This window comes from Melospiza melodia, chromosome 1 (assembly GCF_035770615.1).
Source record: "Melospiza melodia melodia isolate bMelMel2 chromosome 1, bMelMel2.pri, whole genome shotgun sequence".
Classification (NCBI taxonomy): Eukaryota; Metazoa; Chordata; class Aves; order Passeriformes; family Passerellidae; genus Melospiza; species Melospiza melodia.
This window is the reverse complement of record NC_086194.1, coordinates 168,400,746-168,421,859: the sequence shown is the minus strand read 5'-3', so window position 1 is coordinate 168,421,859 and position 21,114 is coordinate 168,400,746. Positions and strand designations below refer to the sequence as shown.

General features: G+C 41.4%; 1 protein-coding gene across 1 annotated transcript in view; it reads left to right on the top strand.

Moving 5' to 3' along the window:
- The window catches only part of COL22A1 (collagen type XXII alpha 1 chain), a 232,096-nt gene that overhangs the window by 107,609 nt on the left and 103,373 nt on the right, over nt 1–21,114 (top strand). Inside the window, exons 13-17 of the mRNA XM_063174607.1 lie at nt 8,782–8,835; nt 10,392–10,445; nt 11,703–11,756; nt 15,337–15,390; nt 17,346–17,390. Coding sequence (XP_063030677.1) covers nt 8,782–8,835; nt 10,392–10,445; nt 11,703–11,756; nt 15,337–15,390; nt 17,346–17,390 — 261 coding nt within the window. The remainder of the gene's footprint in view (nt 1–8,781; nt 8,836–10,391; nt 10,446–11,702; nt 11,757–15,336; nt 15,391–17,345; nt 17,391–21,114) is intronic.

The window sequence follows — 21,114 nt, the reverse complement described above, 5'->3', positions numbered from 1 at the left end:
GAATCCTCCTGTGTATGTGGCCAATTTTGGTCTGCATGCTGAGTATTTTTGTGTCCCCTTAACTGTAGTTAAAGCACGTTCTGCAGAGCTAAATAACCATGGTTTGCTGGAGTTCTTTTTCTTAACCATAATTAGAGGGTTTTAGATAAATTCTGTGGGTTTCTGTGACCCAGAATAACAGCTGCAGATTGCAATAAACAACTCAAAGTCAGCTCGCATACTTATTGTGATTGTGACAGCTTAATTCTCAGCAGTGTAAGAGTGCTAGTAACTTGGTTCCCTTTTTGTTTTCCCCTTACATAAACTTAGAAAACATGTATTTCTTTTCAGTATTGCCCCCTGGCTGGCAGGTGCATTGCTGGTATGCAATGACATCTACTGGCAGCCAGAAGTTTGCAAAGTCTCCAGCACTTGTTTCTTTAGAGAATTTCTCTGCCAAGATCCACTAGAAGTGAGGAAAGGAAGCATGTGAGAGAGATTTGCCAGCTCCATGTTTCTTCTGAAAATAAACTGGGAAGGGGGGGCGGGGAAAAACCAGATTGTCTTGATTCTGTAATTGATAAATCTTGTTGGAGTGGAGGATGCTCCTGAGAGTGATATTTTAGTGGATAGGTATGGATTATCTGCCTGTTACGTGGGAAATAAAACAGCTTTCCCAGCAGTCTGGAGCACACCCTCTGAAGTGCAGCTCTAAGCTCAATGAATCACAGAGAGCTGAAGCCTCACACAAAGCAAGCTGCTATCGCTGGTCCATCAAAGGTATCCTAAGCATTCCCTGCCCTTCTCCCTGCTGGTTAATCTCTCTAGTTAAGCAGATGGGTTTTCCCCTTTCCACTGATCTAAGCTCTTGCTGAGCTGTTTCTGGTTTTGTGATTGCTGAGAAGGTGCAGGTGCCTTGGTCATGGCTTCCCTGAAGGGGCAGGTAAGGGCAGCTGAGACAGGGCAGCACTTGATTTTATTCTGTTCCTGACTTGCCCAAGTGCAACTCTGGACACCTTTCATTTCCTCTTCTGGGTCTCTCACCCTTTTTCTTAAGCACTACCTTGAGATTTTGTGTCTCCCAAAGCCCACAAGGCCTCCTGTCCCTGGCATTGGCAGGAAGATAGTGTTTTGGGTCTCAGGCTCTGCTGAGTACAAATGTACACATAGTACTAAGTGCCAGATGAGGAAAATGTGAGGATTTTTCATGACAAAAGTTTGCTTTCCTGTTGAAGCAGTGTATGGACCCTTAGTGGTTGTTATTTCAAGAATATCTGATACATTTGGTGTTGGGAGTAGGTTTGAGTCTCTGGAGACTGGGTTTTTTTCTGTCCAAGTCACTGGCTCCAAAGAAGATCTTGACCAGAGCTTTTCCCCTTCCCATACCTCAGTGTCCAAGTAAAATGGGAAGAAGGATCATGACCTTTGTCATAACCTCTGAGATGTAAAAAGACCCAGGGAGCAGCACCACTTCATAAAGAAATAGTATAAATAAAAAAAATAGTTTGGGTTGGAAGAGACTTTAAAGATCATCTAGTTCCAACCCCTGTGTCTGGCTGGATCAAAGAGATTTATAGCTCTGGGAAAGGCTTGACTGAGCAGCCTCAGGTGTGTTTGGCAGTGGACAGCAGTGCATCACTGCAAGTTATTAGTAGGTGGTGATAAGACTTCAGGCAAAGGTTCTCTTCAGTTTGGGTGTGACATTTAAAGAGAGGTGTGGAGAGATGTTGCTGTAAAACAGCAGTGAGAAGAATGATCAGTGATTTGGCAAATTTAATCAGCAGGGAGAGATTTAAAGGTAGGGACTCTTCAAGGAGGAGAGGAATCATGGACTAGATGATTCAGTTAATCCTGAGGAAAAGCTTTGTACATATTTCAGAGAAGCACCAGAAGATAGACTGAGGGGTGAATGTGGAATATCAGTAGCAGAAGATGGATAAGAGCAGATCAACACCAGAATTTGGAGTGCTCTGACACATTACTCCTCTGCCCTAACAAGCTCTTCTTGGAGCTACTGAAATTGATAAGGGATATGTGATCTGAAACATCAGAAACTTCCCAGAAGCAGAGGAAATGGATTTTATAGATTATTCTTGCAAGAGAAAGTATAAACCAGTATGTGTCAATTCATCCACAAGACTAGAACAATTTTCTGTGTACTTTTCATAGATGAAAGGACTTTAATTTATCAATGCCATGATACATGACTGGAATATTTTTCTGTTTCAATGAACACTTCTCTCTGGTACTTGGCAAGCTGTTTGTCTGGTCTTGAGTAATGTCAGGTGCTGGTAAGGAGCATCAGCTTGTGCTTCAAGGCAAAGAAGTTTCTAGAGCAGAGTTATGTTTTTCATATTTTAAAGTTTCTAGAAAATGTGTCTTTAATTGAAGATCCTCTTGTCCCAACCATGCAAACATGAAAAAAGGAACTTTTGGGATCTATTAGTCCTACTTCTGCAAACCCAACTCACTGTAGCCCAGTGTATTTGTCAGGTTATTCCTCTGTGCAGTGGGATTATAGTACTGATTGTTTCCAATTATATTTTACCTCCTATTCATTATGTTCAATCATAAATAGCTCTGCAAACTCTTGACTGTTTCTTAATTTGAATGTTTCAGCAATTGTTGAACAGGAGTATTTCAAACAGAAGAGCTCTCTCTTGTACTCCCCTGTGCTCTCTGCTTTCTTTAGTTACATTCTCCACTTGGCTCAGCCTGGGTTGGAGATGAAGCTGAAGTTCAGGAGCTGCCAGGGGTGTCTGACCACCCTGGCCTCTCAGAGACTGCAAATAATATGAAGCTGATGGACAGGATTCCAGGCACCAGTGACAACTTTGAAGTCTTTAGGAAGTTTCTGTGTTATTCTGAACTCTATACTGACCTTGATGACTATAGAGCTGTGCCACATGAGTGAGCTGTGATGCATCTTTTCTGCTGCAGTACCAAGCTTACAGGTGACCATGTGTCAAATTAGTTACAACCCAGCTGTTGCTTTACCTCTTTTAATGAAAATTTGGAGCATCAGGTTTCTTGAGAGAAAGATATCTGTTGGAATCTCTGAAAAATGGGACATCTTTGCACTTTAGAAGAACTGTGATCATAAAATGGAGGATCAGAAGGACCCTTCTGGTCTCATGGGGGGGCATTCATGACATTCGTGGTAAGATTCAAGGGGTTAGAGAGCTTTTGAAAATTAGTATCTCCGGGGAAAGTAACTTTAGGAGACAACTGAATTCTATGTAATGGATTAAATGAAATCTTTCATACATTTGAAACATAAAATCCACAAATAGTTATCATTTAAACAGTTATTTGCACTAGGCTGGATTTCCTGATAGTCCTGCAGAACCTATGACTTCCTCTGACCCCTGTGCATCATGTCCACATTACCACTCTGTTTATTAAATCAGGATATCATATGAAGACCCAGATGAGAAGATTTCCTTAATTTCTTCCTTATTCTTTACTTCAGCAAAGTCCAAGTTGAGATTAATGTCTTATTTTATGTGGAAGCAGAAGATCAGGCCAGCTTTGGTATCAAATTTGCCAAGATATTAACAGGGCTTTAGGGTTATTCAGCAAATACAATCCTGCATCTGGGGACTGGAGAATGGCAGTCATTTGTGCTGCCTGTCTGGTCAGCAGCTTTTGAAAATGGAGTTAGATGACATATATCCACTGTAGCTTTGCCTCTGAGCTGATCTGCAGATCATCCCTGGCTTTTAATGAAGACCTGGTGTTTGCCCTGCCTCTCTAAGAAAAAACCCTCAAAACCACCCCACCTCTAAATCTACAGTATATTTCAATAAAATATTTATTATGTCCTTGGTTGGTTCCCTTGAATAGAGAAACCATGAAAGGAAAGATACAGCATTCTTCCAGACCTTGAGGTCTCTTGGAAATGCTCTAAGACATTTGAACATGAAGACCCCACTCAGCATCTCTTCTATCCTCCCACTTCATGTGACTCATCAAACACTGCTAACAATCCAGTGTGTAACCATGGATCAGCAGTAGGACAGCTACCCATCATCTCCTCATTTATTCTTCATGAGCATCAAGCTGCCAAGGTAGATGCAGACCAAAGAGCCAGGAGAAATAATAAATTTATGGTTAAAGCACTGACCTGGGTCACAGGAAATCTAGAGCGAGTTTCTCTCTTTGCCCCAGACTCTGGGACCTTTGCCTGTCCTCTCCTGTGTTGTACCTCTGACTGATCACCCTCATGAGGTGACAGCAATACTGCAGTTGCTGTAACCCCCTTCTCATTCCACAGGGATGCTGTGAAATTAATTAACAAAGGAGAGAGGGGGGTGTTAATGGTGAAGTGCCACCACTCCACAGTTAAATTTTATTTCTGTTTCCATTTCATCATGCCCAGTTTGTTTTGTTTCTCTTTAAATCTTAATATTTTTCCTCCTACTTTGGCTCTAGACCCCCAGTTTGTGCAGCTGCCAATACACTGAATGTGTGATTCGTGGGGGTCTGCTTGGCAGATTTTTTGCAGGTCTTCCATTGACATTTTGTGACAGGGTTAGAAATTTTAATTTCATACCAGGATTAGAAAAATGGCACTTTTCTAATGAAAAAGTAGATGTAGACCAGTTTGGAAGATAAACAGAATGTATGGAATTGACCTTAGAATGATCTGTTTTCTGTTGTCTGGTCTGTGTGCTGAAGGAAGAGACCAGTGATTTTATTTGAATTTGACTGGCAAATGAGAATCTAACCATGTGTTTTGGACTAACTTTTCCCCATTTTATTTTTTTGTTTAGCTTGCTCTATTTTCATTAACATAGGCCACAACCCAGAGTTGCAAATAAAATATGTGATTATAGGCCACAGCTGTTCTCCAGTTAGAAGAAATATTTGTAAACTTGGCAGCTGCTTGAGGAGCTGCAAATAGGGGAAAGAAAACCATTTAAATTTGAGTAGATTGCTTAAAAACATCACTGAGGAATTTTTCCTTTATGTGCTTTATGTCTCTCTAGAATCAGGTAATACTGAATTGTTCTATCCCTACATCTCTCTCCTTATACCTGCAGATTCCTTCCTTCTCTGTTTTAGGTCACTTCAGAAAAAAAAATTATTAAGAGGTAGGATATGGCAAAATCTGTGCACTAGTTTCTCCCACTCTGATGAAATAAATAATCTAGGAATTAAGGTTATTTTTTTCTGTAATTTCATCACTATCTGCACTCAGACATAGCAGGATCTACATGGGATCATGTACTGGTTTTTGGCTGGGGTGGAGTTAATTTTCTTCATGGTGGCTGGTATGGGGCTCTGTTTTGGATTTGTGTTGATAATACAGAGATGTTTTTGTTATTGCCAAGCAGGGTCCACACAGAGCCAAGGCCTCTTCTGCTTTTTGTATGGTCACATTGGGGAGGAAATTTGGGGTGTTGGGAAGAGAAACAGCCAGAACAGGAGACCCAGACTGACCAAAGGGGAATTCCAGACCATGTGACATCAAGCTCAGTGTACAAAGTGAGGGAAGGAAGGGAGGGACATTTGCAGTGATGGTGTTTTTCTTCCCAAGTGACCATTACCTGTGATGGGGCCCTGCTCTCCTGGAGATGGCAGAACTCCTGCCTGCCCATGGGAAGCAGGGAATTTTCCCTTTGTTTTGATTTGGTTGTATGCTTAGCTTTTGCTTTCCCTATTAAACTGTCTTTATCTCCACCCATGAGTTTTCCAGCTTTTACCCTTCTGGTTCTCCCCCCAATCTCTCTGGTGGGAGAGTGAGTGAGCAGCTGTGTGGGCTTGGCTGCTGGCTGGGGTTACACCATGGCAAATGTGGATATAATTTGGTCACTGACCATAAACATAGGGTGTTCCATAAACTGTAGGGTAGTGGGGCTCACTGTAACCCAAGTGAGGTGAAGTTTTGCACAACCCACAACAAATCAAGGTACACGTGCATATGGTGAGTATGGAGGGATCACTAACCTGGAGCTGGCATGGTCTGGTAAATCCACAGGATGCTGGCGTACCAGACAGACATCCTTCTTCAAATACAGAAATGGAATAATTCTGCTAATGCACACTAACAAAGGAACTCTCTGAGTGTGTCTGTCTTTACTCAGATCACCTTTTTTTTTTTTTAGCTGAAGCCAAGAGGAGTATTTTTATTCTTCATCACCCCAATATTCTGTCTGCAGCAGCTGAGAGTTGCCTGTGCTTTGAAATTCCTCATCATGTGGCACTTTCTTCGGTCTGTTGAGACTGGAAAACCCATGTGCCCATATAAGCCCTGCTCTGAGAGTCCCTGAAAGAACAGAAGCAGTGGTTACCCCTTGTTTTGTATCCATTGTGGGGTTCTGAGTGCTTTCATTTAAAAGCAAATACAAAGAAATTCAGAATTCTATAATTTTTACTGAATTCCACAGTATTGTTTTCAGTATGGCTCAGAAAACCTTCCTAATTTTCTTTCTTGCAGAATTGTTACCAATTCTTTGAGGAATGAAGGATAGAGTTTTTAAAGTGACTTTTCTAGTGCTGTATCCTCAGAGCTTTCGTTTTTTTAAGAACTAATTCTCATAAGTATTTCATTTTTTAAGAACAAGCCAAGCTTGTTTGTTACTGCAAAATACCTCACAGGTACCACTACCTGCACATTCAAGTTTTTCTCCACAAAACTACTGACCAAAAAAGCAAAGGGCCATCTAAAGTGTAAAATATACAGAAAATATAGGCTAAGCCAAAGAGAAGATGACTTGGAAGCTATAGTCAGTTCCTCACTTTATCAGTAGCCTCCTCTTTTCTAGAGCTTCTCATTTCCCAAGTCCTTGTTACCTTCCTATTGTGGTCCTGGTGCTTCTCCATAAAAGGACAGCCTAGGAATTTCAGATATTCATAAAATAGATGGGTGACAAGAGGATTGCATGGCATAAACAGCTACATGTGGTTTACATGTCACCACCTGATTCCCATTGTGTTGAAGCTGGGAGTGAAGCCAATGTGTGGGAATACAGAATTATTTTAATCCCTCTCAGTGGCACAACCAGGTTTGGCCTTTGTGCAAAGAATGTGATGCACTTTTGTTCCCCAGGGCTCAATGCCAGCTGCCAGAGCCTACTTGATGTCCCAGTGTGCTTCATCCCAGAGCGTTTGTAGGGTGTCTGCCTGGCAGTTATTCCACTGCCCTGTGCTCTCTGCCTCTGCTCTTTTTCATATTTACACAATGCTTGCAATTTTAGATGGTCAAGCAAATGGAACAGGCTGCCCAGGGAAGTTAAGGAATCACTGTCCCTGGAAGTGTTGAATAAACCATGCAGATGTGGTTTAGTGGTGGGCTTGGCCGTGCTGAGTAAATGGCTGGACTCAACCTGGGAGGTCTTTTCCACCTTTAATGACTCTACTGGGGGTCAGCAGGAGGGGCAGAAGTAGGAGCTCTTCCCACTCTGTACATTTCCAGTGGTGTTTGTTTCCCAGGGAACGTTAAACCTGTCTCTAGAGTCTGGGTTCTGTGTAGGTTTCTCCTTGGAGAAAAACTGGAAAAGCTGGTGGATACTCTCCTGTCCTGCTTGAATATCTCTGTGAACACCATGCTTCAAACTTATTGACTGCTCCTAGGATTAATTTGTTCAGCTTTGCCAAGCAGTTGCTATTTCATGGCAGAAAAAATAAAGGCAAGAGAAGAAGCTAATTAAGTGGACCTTATGCAAACTCCTTTTACTTTGCACAGGAAAGACACAAATTGTTCTCCTACCTGTGTGACATACTTTGCCACGGGACAACAGTTCCTTCAAGTTATGTTGACCTCTTAGAGCAAATTATTTTCCCAAAAACGACGTTTTCTATTTGATGGGTTTTCTGTCTCATTAAAGAGCCATTCCAATAGAGCAGAGCTGATTTTTACCACCAGCTGCATTGCAAATTCTGGATTGCTTCGTGAAGGTTCAGTTAGTCAGAAATGTGATTATAAAGACTTTAATTTGCAGATACAGAACAGATACTTTTCAGATACTATCTTTTGTTTACCTTTAAGTGCCAAACACACCTATAAATAAATAAGGCTGAATTTGACTCTTCGTATTGTCAAAATAGGGAACCTTGCCCTAGGAATACATCCATCTAAGTCTGCTAGACTAGACTTATGGAGAAAAAGTCAGAAATAAGATTGCTAATGGTAGAATTTGGCCTGAATTTATCTACATATTTAGGTAGTCCTTATGTGTATGCAGACAACTTGGAAATATATGCATCAACTTCTTAGCCAATTTAATGCTCTTGCAAAAGGATTTTTCTGTGCTAGTGAGTTACAAAAGCAGATGGGGAAAAAACTCCCAGTCTTTTGTCCTAATGAGAGTAGCTAGAGGGAAAAAAATTCCTACATTTGAATTTTTCCAAAATTTTTCATGTCAATGTCCATGCCATTTATTTCAATAAAAAAAAAAAATAAATGGCATTGGGGACTTGGCATTGTAGTAAATTTGCCCGGCCAAACTTTAAGTTCTTATGCCTTGGAATATGGCAACAGGAGTGTTTCTCAAGGAAGAAATGCTTTGAATTCATTTTTATGACAAGGGTAGGTCTCTAATCTTTTTTTTAGAAAACTTTTGGTTCTGGATGGTAATTACAGAAAGGAAGGGAAGGAAAGCACTGGGATAGAAATCTGAAAGTGAACCTATTCAAATATGGGCAAGTGACAGGTGGCTGAGCACAGCATTGTTACAGTGAGGGTGAAAAGCTGGACTCAGCTCTCAAGAGATGACAACTGCACTGTCTAAAGTACACAGATTTACCACAGAATAATATGGCATTTGATATGGGGTATTTCTTCCATTGGTGTTGTAGGGTGAAGAAGGCTTTCCTGGCTTTCCTGGACTGAAAGGGGACAAAGGAGAAAAAGTAAGTCCAAGTCTTTATTAATTATACTCTGAAAAGTTTAGGAGTTTATAAAACTGCAGTGGAAGTCTAATGAAAACTGACCCTACTCTAAGTCTTTTGTTTTACCTCTGTATTAGATTTTGTTTCATTTTGTGAAAGCAAGGTGCTCAGAAAATGATATTGTAATGTTGTATTGTTTTTTATCAATGTGCAGCCACACAATTTTTGAAGTTTTAAAATTTTATTGATGATGCTCAGCCACATTTGACAAATGTGTGGAGAGTTCAAAGGCATGAGCTTTGACTAAACTTTGTAAAACTCCAAAATACTTCAATGTAATAGAGCAGGAGCTCAGTGCTAATACACACAGGAACAGCAGAGTCTCTTCAATATGAGACACAGAAGGCCAAAGATTACTATGCCTTTACTTGCACTGAACATAAATAACTTTTAGACTGTGGTGGCCTTTAGCTGCTTACTGTGTCATCATCTTAAAAAACCCAAAAATTAAATCCAGTCACTGAGATAATTCTGTTGACTAGTATTGACTTTGGACATATTTGTTGGAAATCTCTTAATCAAATCCTAGTTTGCACGAGGAATTTTAGGAAAGTAAACTTTTTCCACCTCTTATAAAACAGCAAATGTTCCAGATCACAGGCAAGATGTCTCTCCAATTAACATACAACAAACCAGCCCTGTACATTCACAGCCTGCAGTGCCCATGTCATTTCTCACTTGAGCCTTTTTTTATAACACACCTAAGGCAAAACTGCTGCTGCTGTGCCTAGAAGTGAAAACACTAAGCCAGTTCCTCACTGTGTTGACTTGTCTGTTGTTTGTTCCACTCTCCATTTGTTCTTTAAATTGCCAGCTGCAGGCAGAAAACTTGCTTTTTCTCCACATTAGCTGCTGATCCTGTTAGCTGGGGAGCTGCCAATCTCAGCATATTTAGTTCCATTCATCCTGGTGCATAGGAAGATTTTTAAATGATAAAATTTTGAATTTAAGTGGTATTTGGCTTTCTGTTTCTTTGTCTTCTACACCTTTGCATTTTCACAGCTCTGGGACTCACTTCCCAGTGACCAGGGTCATTCCTGAGGACTGCTTGAGTATATCAAGGCTTCTTTTCCATTTGCTTTTAGCCTTACCACTTATGTATATTATAGTTTTGCCTAGAGGCTTCTGAGCTTTGGGATGAATGCTGTATTATCAAGGAGGAAAAAAAAATGCAGTTTTTGAGACAATGGAATGGTGAAGAAAGAAGCTAAGAGAAGATGATATGATAATATTAAGATGACTCAGTTGTTATGTGTCTAATTAGCTCCAGAGCTTTTATATTAATTTATTCTTAACTGAATTAAGTGGACTAGAGTGCCTAGTTCCTCATTAGCAGCTCATCAATCACCCCTAGTGTATTAATGTCAGCAGCAGCTCCTCCAGGAACTGTAAATAATAAACGTTTGTGTTGAAATGTTTCTCCTCATTTCTTATTCTTCTCTAGATGTGCTGCTCGTGTCACTGCACTTGCAGTGGGTGTTAATGCTGTGCTGATGATAACTCTGTTGTTGTTACAGGGTTCCCTGGGCTCACCTGGCCCCCCTGGGAGGGATGGAGCAAAAGGAGACACTGTAAGCCTTTTTGTTTCTCCTACATAATCCTGCTTTTCAGTGCGAGGCAGGCAGTGGGCATCAATCTCCCTGGACTGGAACCCGTCTGGGGGATTTGTGTGGCCATTTTAGGAGCAGCAGAAACAATTGGCAGGAGGTAAATAGCCCCAAAACTCTCCCTCACATGTCTGCAGCCCAGGCAGGTGTCCTATGGATTAACCACGGCTGGAGGCTCCAGGGCAGCTCTGTTGTCATTCATTAAGGAAGGAGAGGGAGCAGCCTGTGGTTTGGGACCTGCTGGTAAAGAGCTGCAGCTGCAGAGCCTGGCCACGAGTTTATGGCTGGCAAGGAGGCCTTGGCTAGCAGAGTCAGCAAAGGGACCATGCTGCTTTCCACAGCAGGAGAAACTGGAGTCTTGGTCACAGAAGAAAAATACCTCAAGTCCTCCTGTGCACTGATAAACCCTAAGAGAAGAGGAGGAGGGCAAAGTTAATTCAAGGAAGGATGCAGTGTACCAAATACTGCCTGTAAGAGGACTACAGTTGAAGCACAAACCCACAAATATGTTGTTCAGTATCTCATAAAAGTGTGGTTTAGAGCCTTACATCTTTTCCCTTGCTTGATCACCGTCCCTTAGAATTATCTTCAACCTAATGTTGAGCCTTCACCATGTCATTCACTTTGTAGCAGTCACTTGGTGGCAACTGAAGGAGCTTGGGAAAGGACTCTCTGGAAGGAAGATATACACAAAAGGAGAGACACAAAGCAAGAAAGTTCTTTTCCTTACATCCTGTTTCTTCTTTGTTCCATGACTGTCCGACTTTGGAAAAACTGTGACAGTTTTTCAGTATTGATTCCAGAACTGATGCAGCTTCATCACGTCACACATGGCATGGGATTGGACAGTGTTGTACTAGCAGAATTCCTTATAAGATGTATTAATACACTGCAAGGTGACTATTCAAGAAAAAATGCATTATGTTGACTCCAAGGAATCCATCTTTGCACACTGTAATCAGTGTAAGCTGTTCACAACTTAGAGAAATCAATTTTTTTACTATTTGGTTGTGTTTTGAGAGTAGATAAAGAGCTGGTCAAGTTTTCATTTTCTTTCTGCTTTCATTTTTGTGAGGAAAACACATTGCAAACTTTCAGATCTCTGTATAATAGCACTCAGGACTGTCAATATTTCTAACTGCATGCACTGACTAGTTTGAGCTATCCTAGCCTTTATATATAAAGATTTGTGTTTAGCAGTGATATTTCTGTTACTTGCAGGGTGAACGAGGACATCCAGGAGCCTTTGGACTGCCTGGGCCACCAGGTCCAAAGGTAAGCTTTCCTTTCTTCTTTGCATGAACAGGCATATTTTTTTCACAGATTTTTTTATGTTTACATGGCTTGAATTACTCATTGTCCATGACATTTGATATTCTCACTGGTGAATTAAGAAACTCAAAATGCTCATTTTCGTCAGGAGTCTGCTAAGGTATCAGCAATTATGCAAAGTGTGTAAGAAGAAGAAATAACTTTTGTTCAATCAACAGTGTAGCTGAAGAAGGTGAAGAAAACATGTTTTGGGACACATAAGCCTTGTGTCATATCTTCTGTAGCTTTTCCAACTCTCACAAAGATGCAGATGAGAATTACTACCCCTACTCTATGACTTGAAAAAAAGATCATGTAGAGATCCTATCCTGAATGTTTCTGTATATTTTGAGCAGTGCCTGAGTAATCCAGAACTTGATCCAGTGCTTATATCACTGGGTTTGCTTCAAACAAGATGCGTCTGAATGCAGATCTGGTGGGACTTAGCTGAGCATCAGAAATGAAAATTTTGAAGCAGCAATTCTTTAACCTCCTCTTAAATCTTAGCTCTCTTTGCCTTGTTCCCTGGTTATTTAGTGGATAAATACCCCTCAAGTGATTTTAGCCTTGTTATAACACAAAAAGTAGATGGTGACAAGTGTGTTTTTGGGAGTATCATGCACATATTTCCCACCAGTTTCTTCAGGAACATCCAGTTCAGCCAATTAATGAGGCAATGCAGAATAGAAGGAGTTCAGATCTATGGGCTGGGCAGAACAGGCGCTGGTGGGGATGGAACTAAAAACATCTGACTGGAAAGTGCCATGTGCTCCCAGGGAAGACATAAGCTTGGCCAACCCCAGCCTCTCACAGTGCCTAAATATAAAATTATTGTGTGTTTTCACAGTGACTTTCATTTACCTCAATGAAGCATTGGCTGTGAGCAGTGTCCTTGAGCTGGATTCTGGTCTGAGCTATTTTAAGAAATAACGCTGAGTTGCTGACAGGGCTTTAAAATCTAAACCAGGAATCCACATTACTCCTCAGTGTAAAGCCTGAGCACCTCATCAATGTGGAACAAGGTGTATAAGGATGGGTAGAGTTGGCAATTAGAGAGGTCACATCTCCAGTTACTGGTGTAATGATTATTCAGAGGTTTTTTGCCAGATCACTTATTTTTGGCATCAATACAGCAGCTCTGGGCTCTACCCCAGGCTCCATGGTGAGCAACGTAGCAGTTTGTCTGGTTGGTTGGGCTGTGATCCTTCCTGTCTAAATCCATCTTCATTAGCATTGAGCCAGACAAGCCCAGTGTGTGCTCAGCAATGATACCTGTGCCCCAGGAAATTCAGCTCCTTGTTTATCTCCTTGGCTGAGGAGCCTTTTGCTTCAGTGGGAATTGCCAGCACTTTCTTTTAAGACATTGTCTTGTGCTTTTTACAGACTTCATTAATTGTGTGAAGCTTCCAGTAGCACAGATAAGAGTCCTCCAGACTTCTGGTAATGGAATTTCAGTCCAAAGAGTTACAGAAATGGTCGTTGAGCCCATTAGGGTTCATGTACAGGTTACAGGAATGAAATGGCCTTGTTATTTGATCCCTGTTTTTACTGGTTTTGCTTCTCAGTGGTGTCTCTGGGGGAGATTGTTCCTAGCTCAGTGTCTTCAGCATAAAACTGTAGGGTTTGGAGTGGGTTTTTTCTTTTTCATCAAACTTGGAGGGTAAACTTCTTTGTTCCCCAAGAAGGATGTGTGATCTTGCTGGCTACAAGCTGGACACAAAGAAGAGTTATCAAAGTCAGCCTTGGGCTGAGGTGTTGGAGCTTCTGGTTACAGATGTCATGGTAATCTGAGATGGCAAGAAATATTCACTGGTCACTGGGGAAAACTCCCACATAAATATGCGGGACCTGACAGGTTAATTTAAATGGAATGAGTCCAGAGAAAAAGGGTCAGATCTCAGATTGTTCACTGTATGATGTTACAGCAGAGAAATAAAGTTTGGATTTTTGAGATCAGAGCCTTTAGCCTGCAATATCCTGCAGCAAATATTCAACCTTTTCCTTCGTTTTTTCCCCACTGTATCTCTAATAAAAGGATAACGAGGTTTTTTGTGGTTGTCATTGCTGTGGCACAGACATAGCTATAGCATTCCCATCTGAACTGACAGTTATCTGCACTTAATAGAAAAAGCAGAGGGAGAGGGGAAAAAAAATCAATCCTTTGAAATAAAAAGTATTAGGTAAGAGTTTTATTTTGACAAATTTCCTTCTTGCTTGCTCGAGCTGTCGAAGGTCTCACGCTTCTCTGGTTTACCAGACATGATCTCAGCACAGGCCTTGAGTGGGTTCAGCACATCTCATCCAGACAAACCCAGTTTCTCTGTAACTTGTGCTGAGTGTTACAACCACGTTTTATGTAACAGGACTGAGTTAGACTCCTGCAATTTGGATGACTTGGAGCAGGGCTGTTTCTCTTGGGGTTTTGCCTAGACTCTGGTAGCAGTATTTCTCGGCAGGCTGAAGGAGAGATTTAGGTGCATGCCTGCTATTAGAGGACTTGCGATGCTTCCTGACCTTGAAGAGGTCTGATCCCAGAGCTATCTTTGCTTGTGCTTGAACCCTACTGTTGTTAACCTGCCCTGGGAAAAAAAAAGCCTCAATTCTGCTTCTAATTAATTGCAAACATGTCTCGCATTTTTAATTTCATTATCTTTTAATATCAAGCTTCTATTAATACAAAATCTAGTAATTATTTTAAAATTATTTAGTAATCATATCTTTATCTGTTTTGAAGCCTTATCCATTACAGCCACCCAGTTAGTGTTAGACAGGAGTTAAACAGATGAGAGTGGTGGGAAGGGAAGCGATGTAAGAAAATAATCAGTCAAATAGGTGATATAGGATGCCAAACCAATTCTCTAGGTCACTTGCCAGGCTCAGGCTGTCTCCATGAGACAGTTCTGAGGGCTGATCCTGTTCAGCTGGGGATCCAGATAATTTTCAGGCATTGCAAGACACATAAAGGCACACTGTGAGTACTCTCCATTACAGTGTACCTTCTCCAGGGTGAGTCAGTGCACAACCAGCTGAAAGACTGATGAAATGTACCTGATCCTCTTGCATTTTTTCTTATCACTAAAAATAAACATTAGAAAATTTAGTTCTGATCTGCTTCTTTGCATTTACTCTTCAAAACATACAACATTTTGAAGGCTGTGGTTGCTTTGCAGCAATGTATGCCTTTGCTTTGTTCCATTAACACTGGGTTCAGGAGCACCAACATGTGTTGTGTGCAACAGCTGACTTTGCCAAACTTTCTGAAATAACCTGTAGAGGAACTTGTATGGGACAGTTTGCCTTTGTAGGTTAAGTTTGAAAGCAGTTGTCTGTTGCTAATGTCTGAGGGGACAGAGGAAAATACTGGAGTGTCAGTTTGGGTAAGCAGTTGGAAAGTAAGACATGACTCCTGTATTAGCACTGACAGAGTCAAGAAGCCTTTATGTGAGCCTGGAAGAGCAACTTGATTTCTGACCAACTAATTTTATTCTTGGTCTTTTGTGTGAAAGAGTTTCTGGTGGTTTACTGTACCTCAATTCCTTGCCAGGGATCCGAGGGAAAACAGGGTCCTCCAGGCATCAAAGGCTACGTAGGAGCACCGGTAAGTCACAGCTCTTGTTCAATTTAAAATGCTCCAGAAACTTTCTCTACTTTTTCAGTGTGTTCTGCCCATATATATATTTTTATTATTAAGCAGTCTATAGTCTTTCTAACCAGTTATCTGCAGTAAGTCCAAGTGGGGAAATTGTCTTGACTTCACTGAGTTTCTTCTGTCTTCTTTAAATGAGAACAGACCTGTAGCCAGTAGAGAGGTGTCAGAAGAAATGACTTGATTACTGAGATAACAGCTGGTGATTTTGTGATGCTCCCACTGTAATGCAATTGCTTTGGTCTGTGATGATGCACCATTTATATGATGCTTTAAAACTTTATCAGAACACCAAGAAAAAATACCGCCTCTCAGCAAGTTTCCAGTCATATTTTCAAAGCTCTTTTTTGTAGTCCCAGCTTGGTAAGCAGCCTTTAAGCTGGTGTTGCAAAGGCTGACCCGATTTTCTGAGATTTGCTGACCCAGATGGGGGCCACCTCCCCCAGGCTGGGGGATGAAAGGATTGTGAGCTGCCCTGCCAAGAAGTATTTGGGGTGCTGGTGGATGAAAAGCTGGGCATGAGCTGGCAGTGTGCACTCAGAGCCCAGAGGCACCATGGGCAGCAGGTGAGGGAAATGATTCTGCTCCTCTGCTTTGCTGCATCCATCACTGGGGTCCCAGCACAGGAAAGATTGATGGAACTCTGAGAGCAGGTCCAGAATTGGGCCATGGAAATGGCAGGAAGGCTGTAGCACCTCTCCTGTGAGATAAGGCTGAGAGTTGAAGTTGCTCAGTCTGGAGAAGACTCTGAGGAGACCTTAATGTGGCCTTTCAATATTTAAAAGATGCTAAACTTTTTAATAAGACCTGTTTTGATAGGACAAGGGATAATGGTTTTAAAGTAAAAGGGGCGATATTTAGATTGGACATAAGGCAGCAGGTTTTTACTATGAGGATGGTGAGACTCTGGAACAGGTTGCCTGGCGAGATGGTGGATGCCCCATTGTTGGAAACATTCAAGACCAGCTTGGACTGGACTCTGAGCAACCTGCCCTTGTATAAAATAGCCCTGCCCATTTAGATGATTATCTAAATCAACCTGAGGGCGAAATATACCCAGACAGGGAGCTCTCATTAGCTTGAAGTCAAGACTCCAGTATAGTGTAAAGTAAACTGAAGTTTAAATTATTACAGCAAGAAGCACTCTAGGCTTTGGCAGTTTTAGAGAGGTCACTACTGTCTGAGCATATTTGTCTCTCTATAGCTATTAGCTGATTGCTCAGTTTCTACAATAAAGACAAAATACAAGGTATTTGCTGAGCTAAGGAAAGGTGAAATCCTTTTGTGCCCATTGAGTCAATTGTCTGTGCTAGTGCCACATCAAAATGAGCTCCAGCAATGTTCCTGGTGTAGCTGGGAGATGAATTATGCAGTCCTGAGGAACATTGGCATTGCATCCACAGCACAAAAATGTGCTGGCCCCCCAAGACAGAGTGCATCTAACCTTTGCCAGTTCTCAAATCTACCTGCTGTCTTTCTGGCTACCACATCCAAACCCACCAGGAATGGGAATTCTTGCTTGTTTGTGTGATAGGTTTTCTCATCAGTATTGTCCTTTACCAAAGTCCTCATTGTTTACAAGAAACTTAAAAAATGCAGAGCATTGGTTGTTTTCCAGACCATCTGCAGCTGTGGTGTGTTCCCTGTCCCTCCACTCTGCTGTTGGCAGGAGGGTCGTGTGTCTGCAGGCAATATAATATTACAGATGTTCTTGGGCTCACAAGCAGTCCCTGCTCTGTGAGTCTGCTTAGATCATGCCTGTGGCCAGTTCTGAGGACTGGCAACACAGAAAATGTCCTTGAGGTTCACTTGAATTGATTGTGCAGATGTGCACACTGGTTTGGTGACTAATTAGAGATAACTATCTTGTATTTAGCTTTATAATCTTTGTTTATTTTTATTTTTAGGGTCTACAAGGAGAAAGAGGAGAAAAGGGAACACGAGGAGACAAGGTATTTCTGCTGCATGCTAGGAAAAGCCAGGCTTTTCCTTTGCCCATTAGGTGAGGTGGACTACCAGGCCAGCAACTCTGGAGAGGGATGGAGTTTCCTCACTGCACTGCACTTCCAAGGGCTCCCACCTCCCATGGGTGTGTGGGAGGGTTTTTGGGATCTGTGCTGACTACTAAGCACACATTTAGGGATTTAGTGTGTGTGTGTAGCTAGGGATGGAGAAGAGGAGTGGAGGTTGCCAGTGTGGAGATCTGAAGGGGTCTTCACATGGTGTGTACAACCTGAGAGTGACCTGTACTCTGAGGATGGTCACTGACTGCCACCAACCATGTCTACATCTAGAATTTTCCCATCTCATTCAAGTTTTTCACATCATCGAAGTTCCTATTTTCTTTTTCTCCCATCCCCATAAATTTCACTAGTAGTAATTCTTTTTCTCCCATCCCCATAAATTCACTACCAGGTAATCTGTATTATGTCAAAGGCTTCAACCAAATGGAATTGCTTCCCAGTTCCATGTTCTCTCCTGACTGTGAAGAGCTGTCCACAGAGTACAGGTCACTCTACGATTTGAACCATTTTTCTGGCTCAAGGAAAATGCTTATTATAGCTGGAATGGGTATTTAAAAGGAGATCTGGGCAGGCACAAAGCCTTTGTTACTTCAGTTTGCTCATTGTGTTCAGAGAGACCTCAGATGTGCACCCACTTCTGCTGTAGACCTGCTTGGCAGTGCTCAGGGTCCCTCAAAAATGTTCTGTCTTGCTTATGACTCAAGCCAGTCCTGACACAGATTTATCTCAGGGAGGGTCTGGCAGCTTTGCCTGTTTTTGTGTAAAGGAGGGAGTCATCGTCTCGCTAGCTCTGTTCCCATCTTTCAGTCTTCATCTTCTTCTGGAGAGTGAACCCAGCAATTAACACCACACTTTTGCCTGCTGGGAAAAATGATCAGTAGACCCTTAGTGTGAGATACTGTGTTTCTCTTTACCAACAACCTTTCTGCTGTTTGTGATAAAGTAGCCATGATCATATTTTGTATTACCCATCCTCATTACTGCAGCTAGAGCAAATGGCTGGATTGTACTTTATTTCTGTCATGCTTCTCCTTCAGCTCTATGCAGAGCTACATAGGTGTTCTGTGTCTAGCCAGTGCCTCTGCTGCTTTTCCGGAGGCAACATTGTCTAATCTGCTGGAATATTTGGCTCCTGGAAGAAAATCCATCTTTCTGACATCACTGTGATGGGAGAGGAAGCTGGAGCTGTGTGTGGGCAGGCAACTGACTAAGCAGAGGAAGATCAGAGTGGGAAGAAATGAATTACGTTTTGTTTCATTAGAAGGATCTGCACAATTAGAGATGCCCCCCCATCCTTTTTTTTTTCTTCCCTGAAGCAGCCAAATCTCTGCTACAACAATTGTGCTTCAATTTTTTCCCAGGTTTTAATGATGGTCTCAGTGCACCCACTGCCAGTGCTTTAACTTTTACCAGTCAGTACTACTGTGAAAACAGTGGGCGTAAATTCAGCGGGCCAAATATTTTCTTGTCTGCTCTTCAGTCTGTAACCTCAATACTGACACCTACGCAACCTGTGCTTGTTGGTGCCTGAAGAGAAAAGGGGTTATAATATCAGAGGGAGAACTAGTTCATGCACTGAGTATTGTTTTATCAAGTCTTCTCCCTTACTACCAAAAAAGCCCTAACTATCCCATCCATCTTGCTGCATTATTCACATATCCTGGGACCCCACATGTAAATGTTGAGATTTCATAGTGAGGTTCCCAAGTCTTGTAGTTACACCAGGTTTAGGAAAAGCACTGCACCATATGAGGGTTATCCCATGCCCTTTTGCATCCCATGAGCCCATTGTAGGCCCAAGGACAGACTCCAGACAGGTAATTCTGATGCACTGCCCAGCTAACAGGAGCCATATCTGTATGTGATACTTGGCATTCTAATTTAGGCACGTCAGCAGTTCAGTGTGACAAAGGGCATTGCTTTTGCTGCATAATCCTATGTCCATCCTGTAAAACCTTGTCTGTTTTATTGAGAAGGGATTGTGTAAGAAGGCAGCAGGACTTGTCTGTGGCTGCGAGATCCCTCTGCAGTGGGTTTTTTTCTCCTCCAGCCTTTCCAGGGCCCTACAGACTCCTGGGCAATCATTTTTCCAACAAATCATTAAATTTTCTAAATGGTAGAGGTCAGAGAGCAGCACTGAAGTTTTGGCAGAACTGTTATTTCCCCTAGTTGCTTGTGAATCTTCACCATTTTGTTCTACTGGTTAAAAGAAGAAAACAACAGTAGAAAGAAATGGAAACAGAAGAAAGAAATGGAATCTTAAAATGAAAATTTGAGAATGAAACTTTAATGTATTTGCTCTTTCTATTGGGAGAAAAGTACCTTTCACTGAGTAGCCTTATTTAAAGAATGGAAAAATAATAAAAAATATTTATAATGACAGATTTTTCTGAAGAAACAGCAGAAAACACAATTGTTTGGAGTGTTTTCAAATAGCTTTTTTTGTATTTGCTTGTATAAATAATGCATTTGCCTTTTCCAGCCCCCATTGGTAGCAGTAAGAACATCGACACTTTTCTGTTTTGGCAGCTAAAGCAGCGTGTGTGAAGTACTCATTGCAGCAGTGTATTGATGTTAAAAATTCTCCTGGGAACACACATTTTGTCAGCAATATACCAAGCTGTTGCTTGCTGAAAGTCTTAAATTCAGGATATTTGTAGTTCAGGCAGTACAAAGGAAAGCATCAATGTGGAAGCTATACCTCCAAAGCAAGTGGATCTGGGTGTCTGACACTGGTTTTCAGCAGCTTTCCTGAGGATATGGGTCTCTCTAATTTCATTCCTTGAATACATAATTTGAAATAACATTTATGTTGGAAGATTGATTGACTTTCTAAGGAGGAAAAATAAATAGTGGTTAGTAAATCCACTTCTGACTGGGCAAATCAATGTAGTTTACAAAAGAAGCTAATTAAATCCAATGCTGCAAGTGCAGGTTTGCAGGTAGTAACAGTGATCTAACAGAGTTTAAGATATATAAAACCACTAAAAAAATAGCATAAAACTATTAGTTTTCTGTCACTTCTTGTACTTGTAGAATTTGTTTTTACATGCACATTCATGTTCGCATTGGCGCTGTTGTGTGTGTTTGATAGTTTATATTCAGCTGTGTGTGAAGGATCCAAACAAAATCTGTGTTTCATTTTTCAGAGATTTAAGGACTTTAGAGAGTACAAGTCTGTGTTTCTAGGAGTTTTTAAACTAAAGAGATTGAATGGTCAAAGGCCACAATCAGTAGGAGAAAAGTGAAGTTCAGAAGTATGTATTTGATCCAGTTATATCTATCAAGAACCTTGATTATAAAATATAATGTTGAACTTGAATATGGAAGAACAGTACAGATCAGGGTCAGAATTCAAAATTAATAAACACAATCCCCCAAAGCAGAAGATGGCATTTAGAAGGGGCAGCTGCAGGATGTTTCACACTCATAGGACAACAAATTGCAGTTATGGACTGGGAACAACTGATCAAGGAGCTGTCTTGTGGAAGGGGGTTTGGTGTAAAGTAAACATTGTCCTGTGATTTAAACAGAAAAATAGTCTATAAAACATGAAATATATTCCTGCTTAAAGTTAGCCTCAGGTGTATTGAGTTTCAGGCACCTAGCTACAATAAAGACGTGCAAAAATTGGACACTGCAAAAAGGGGAG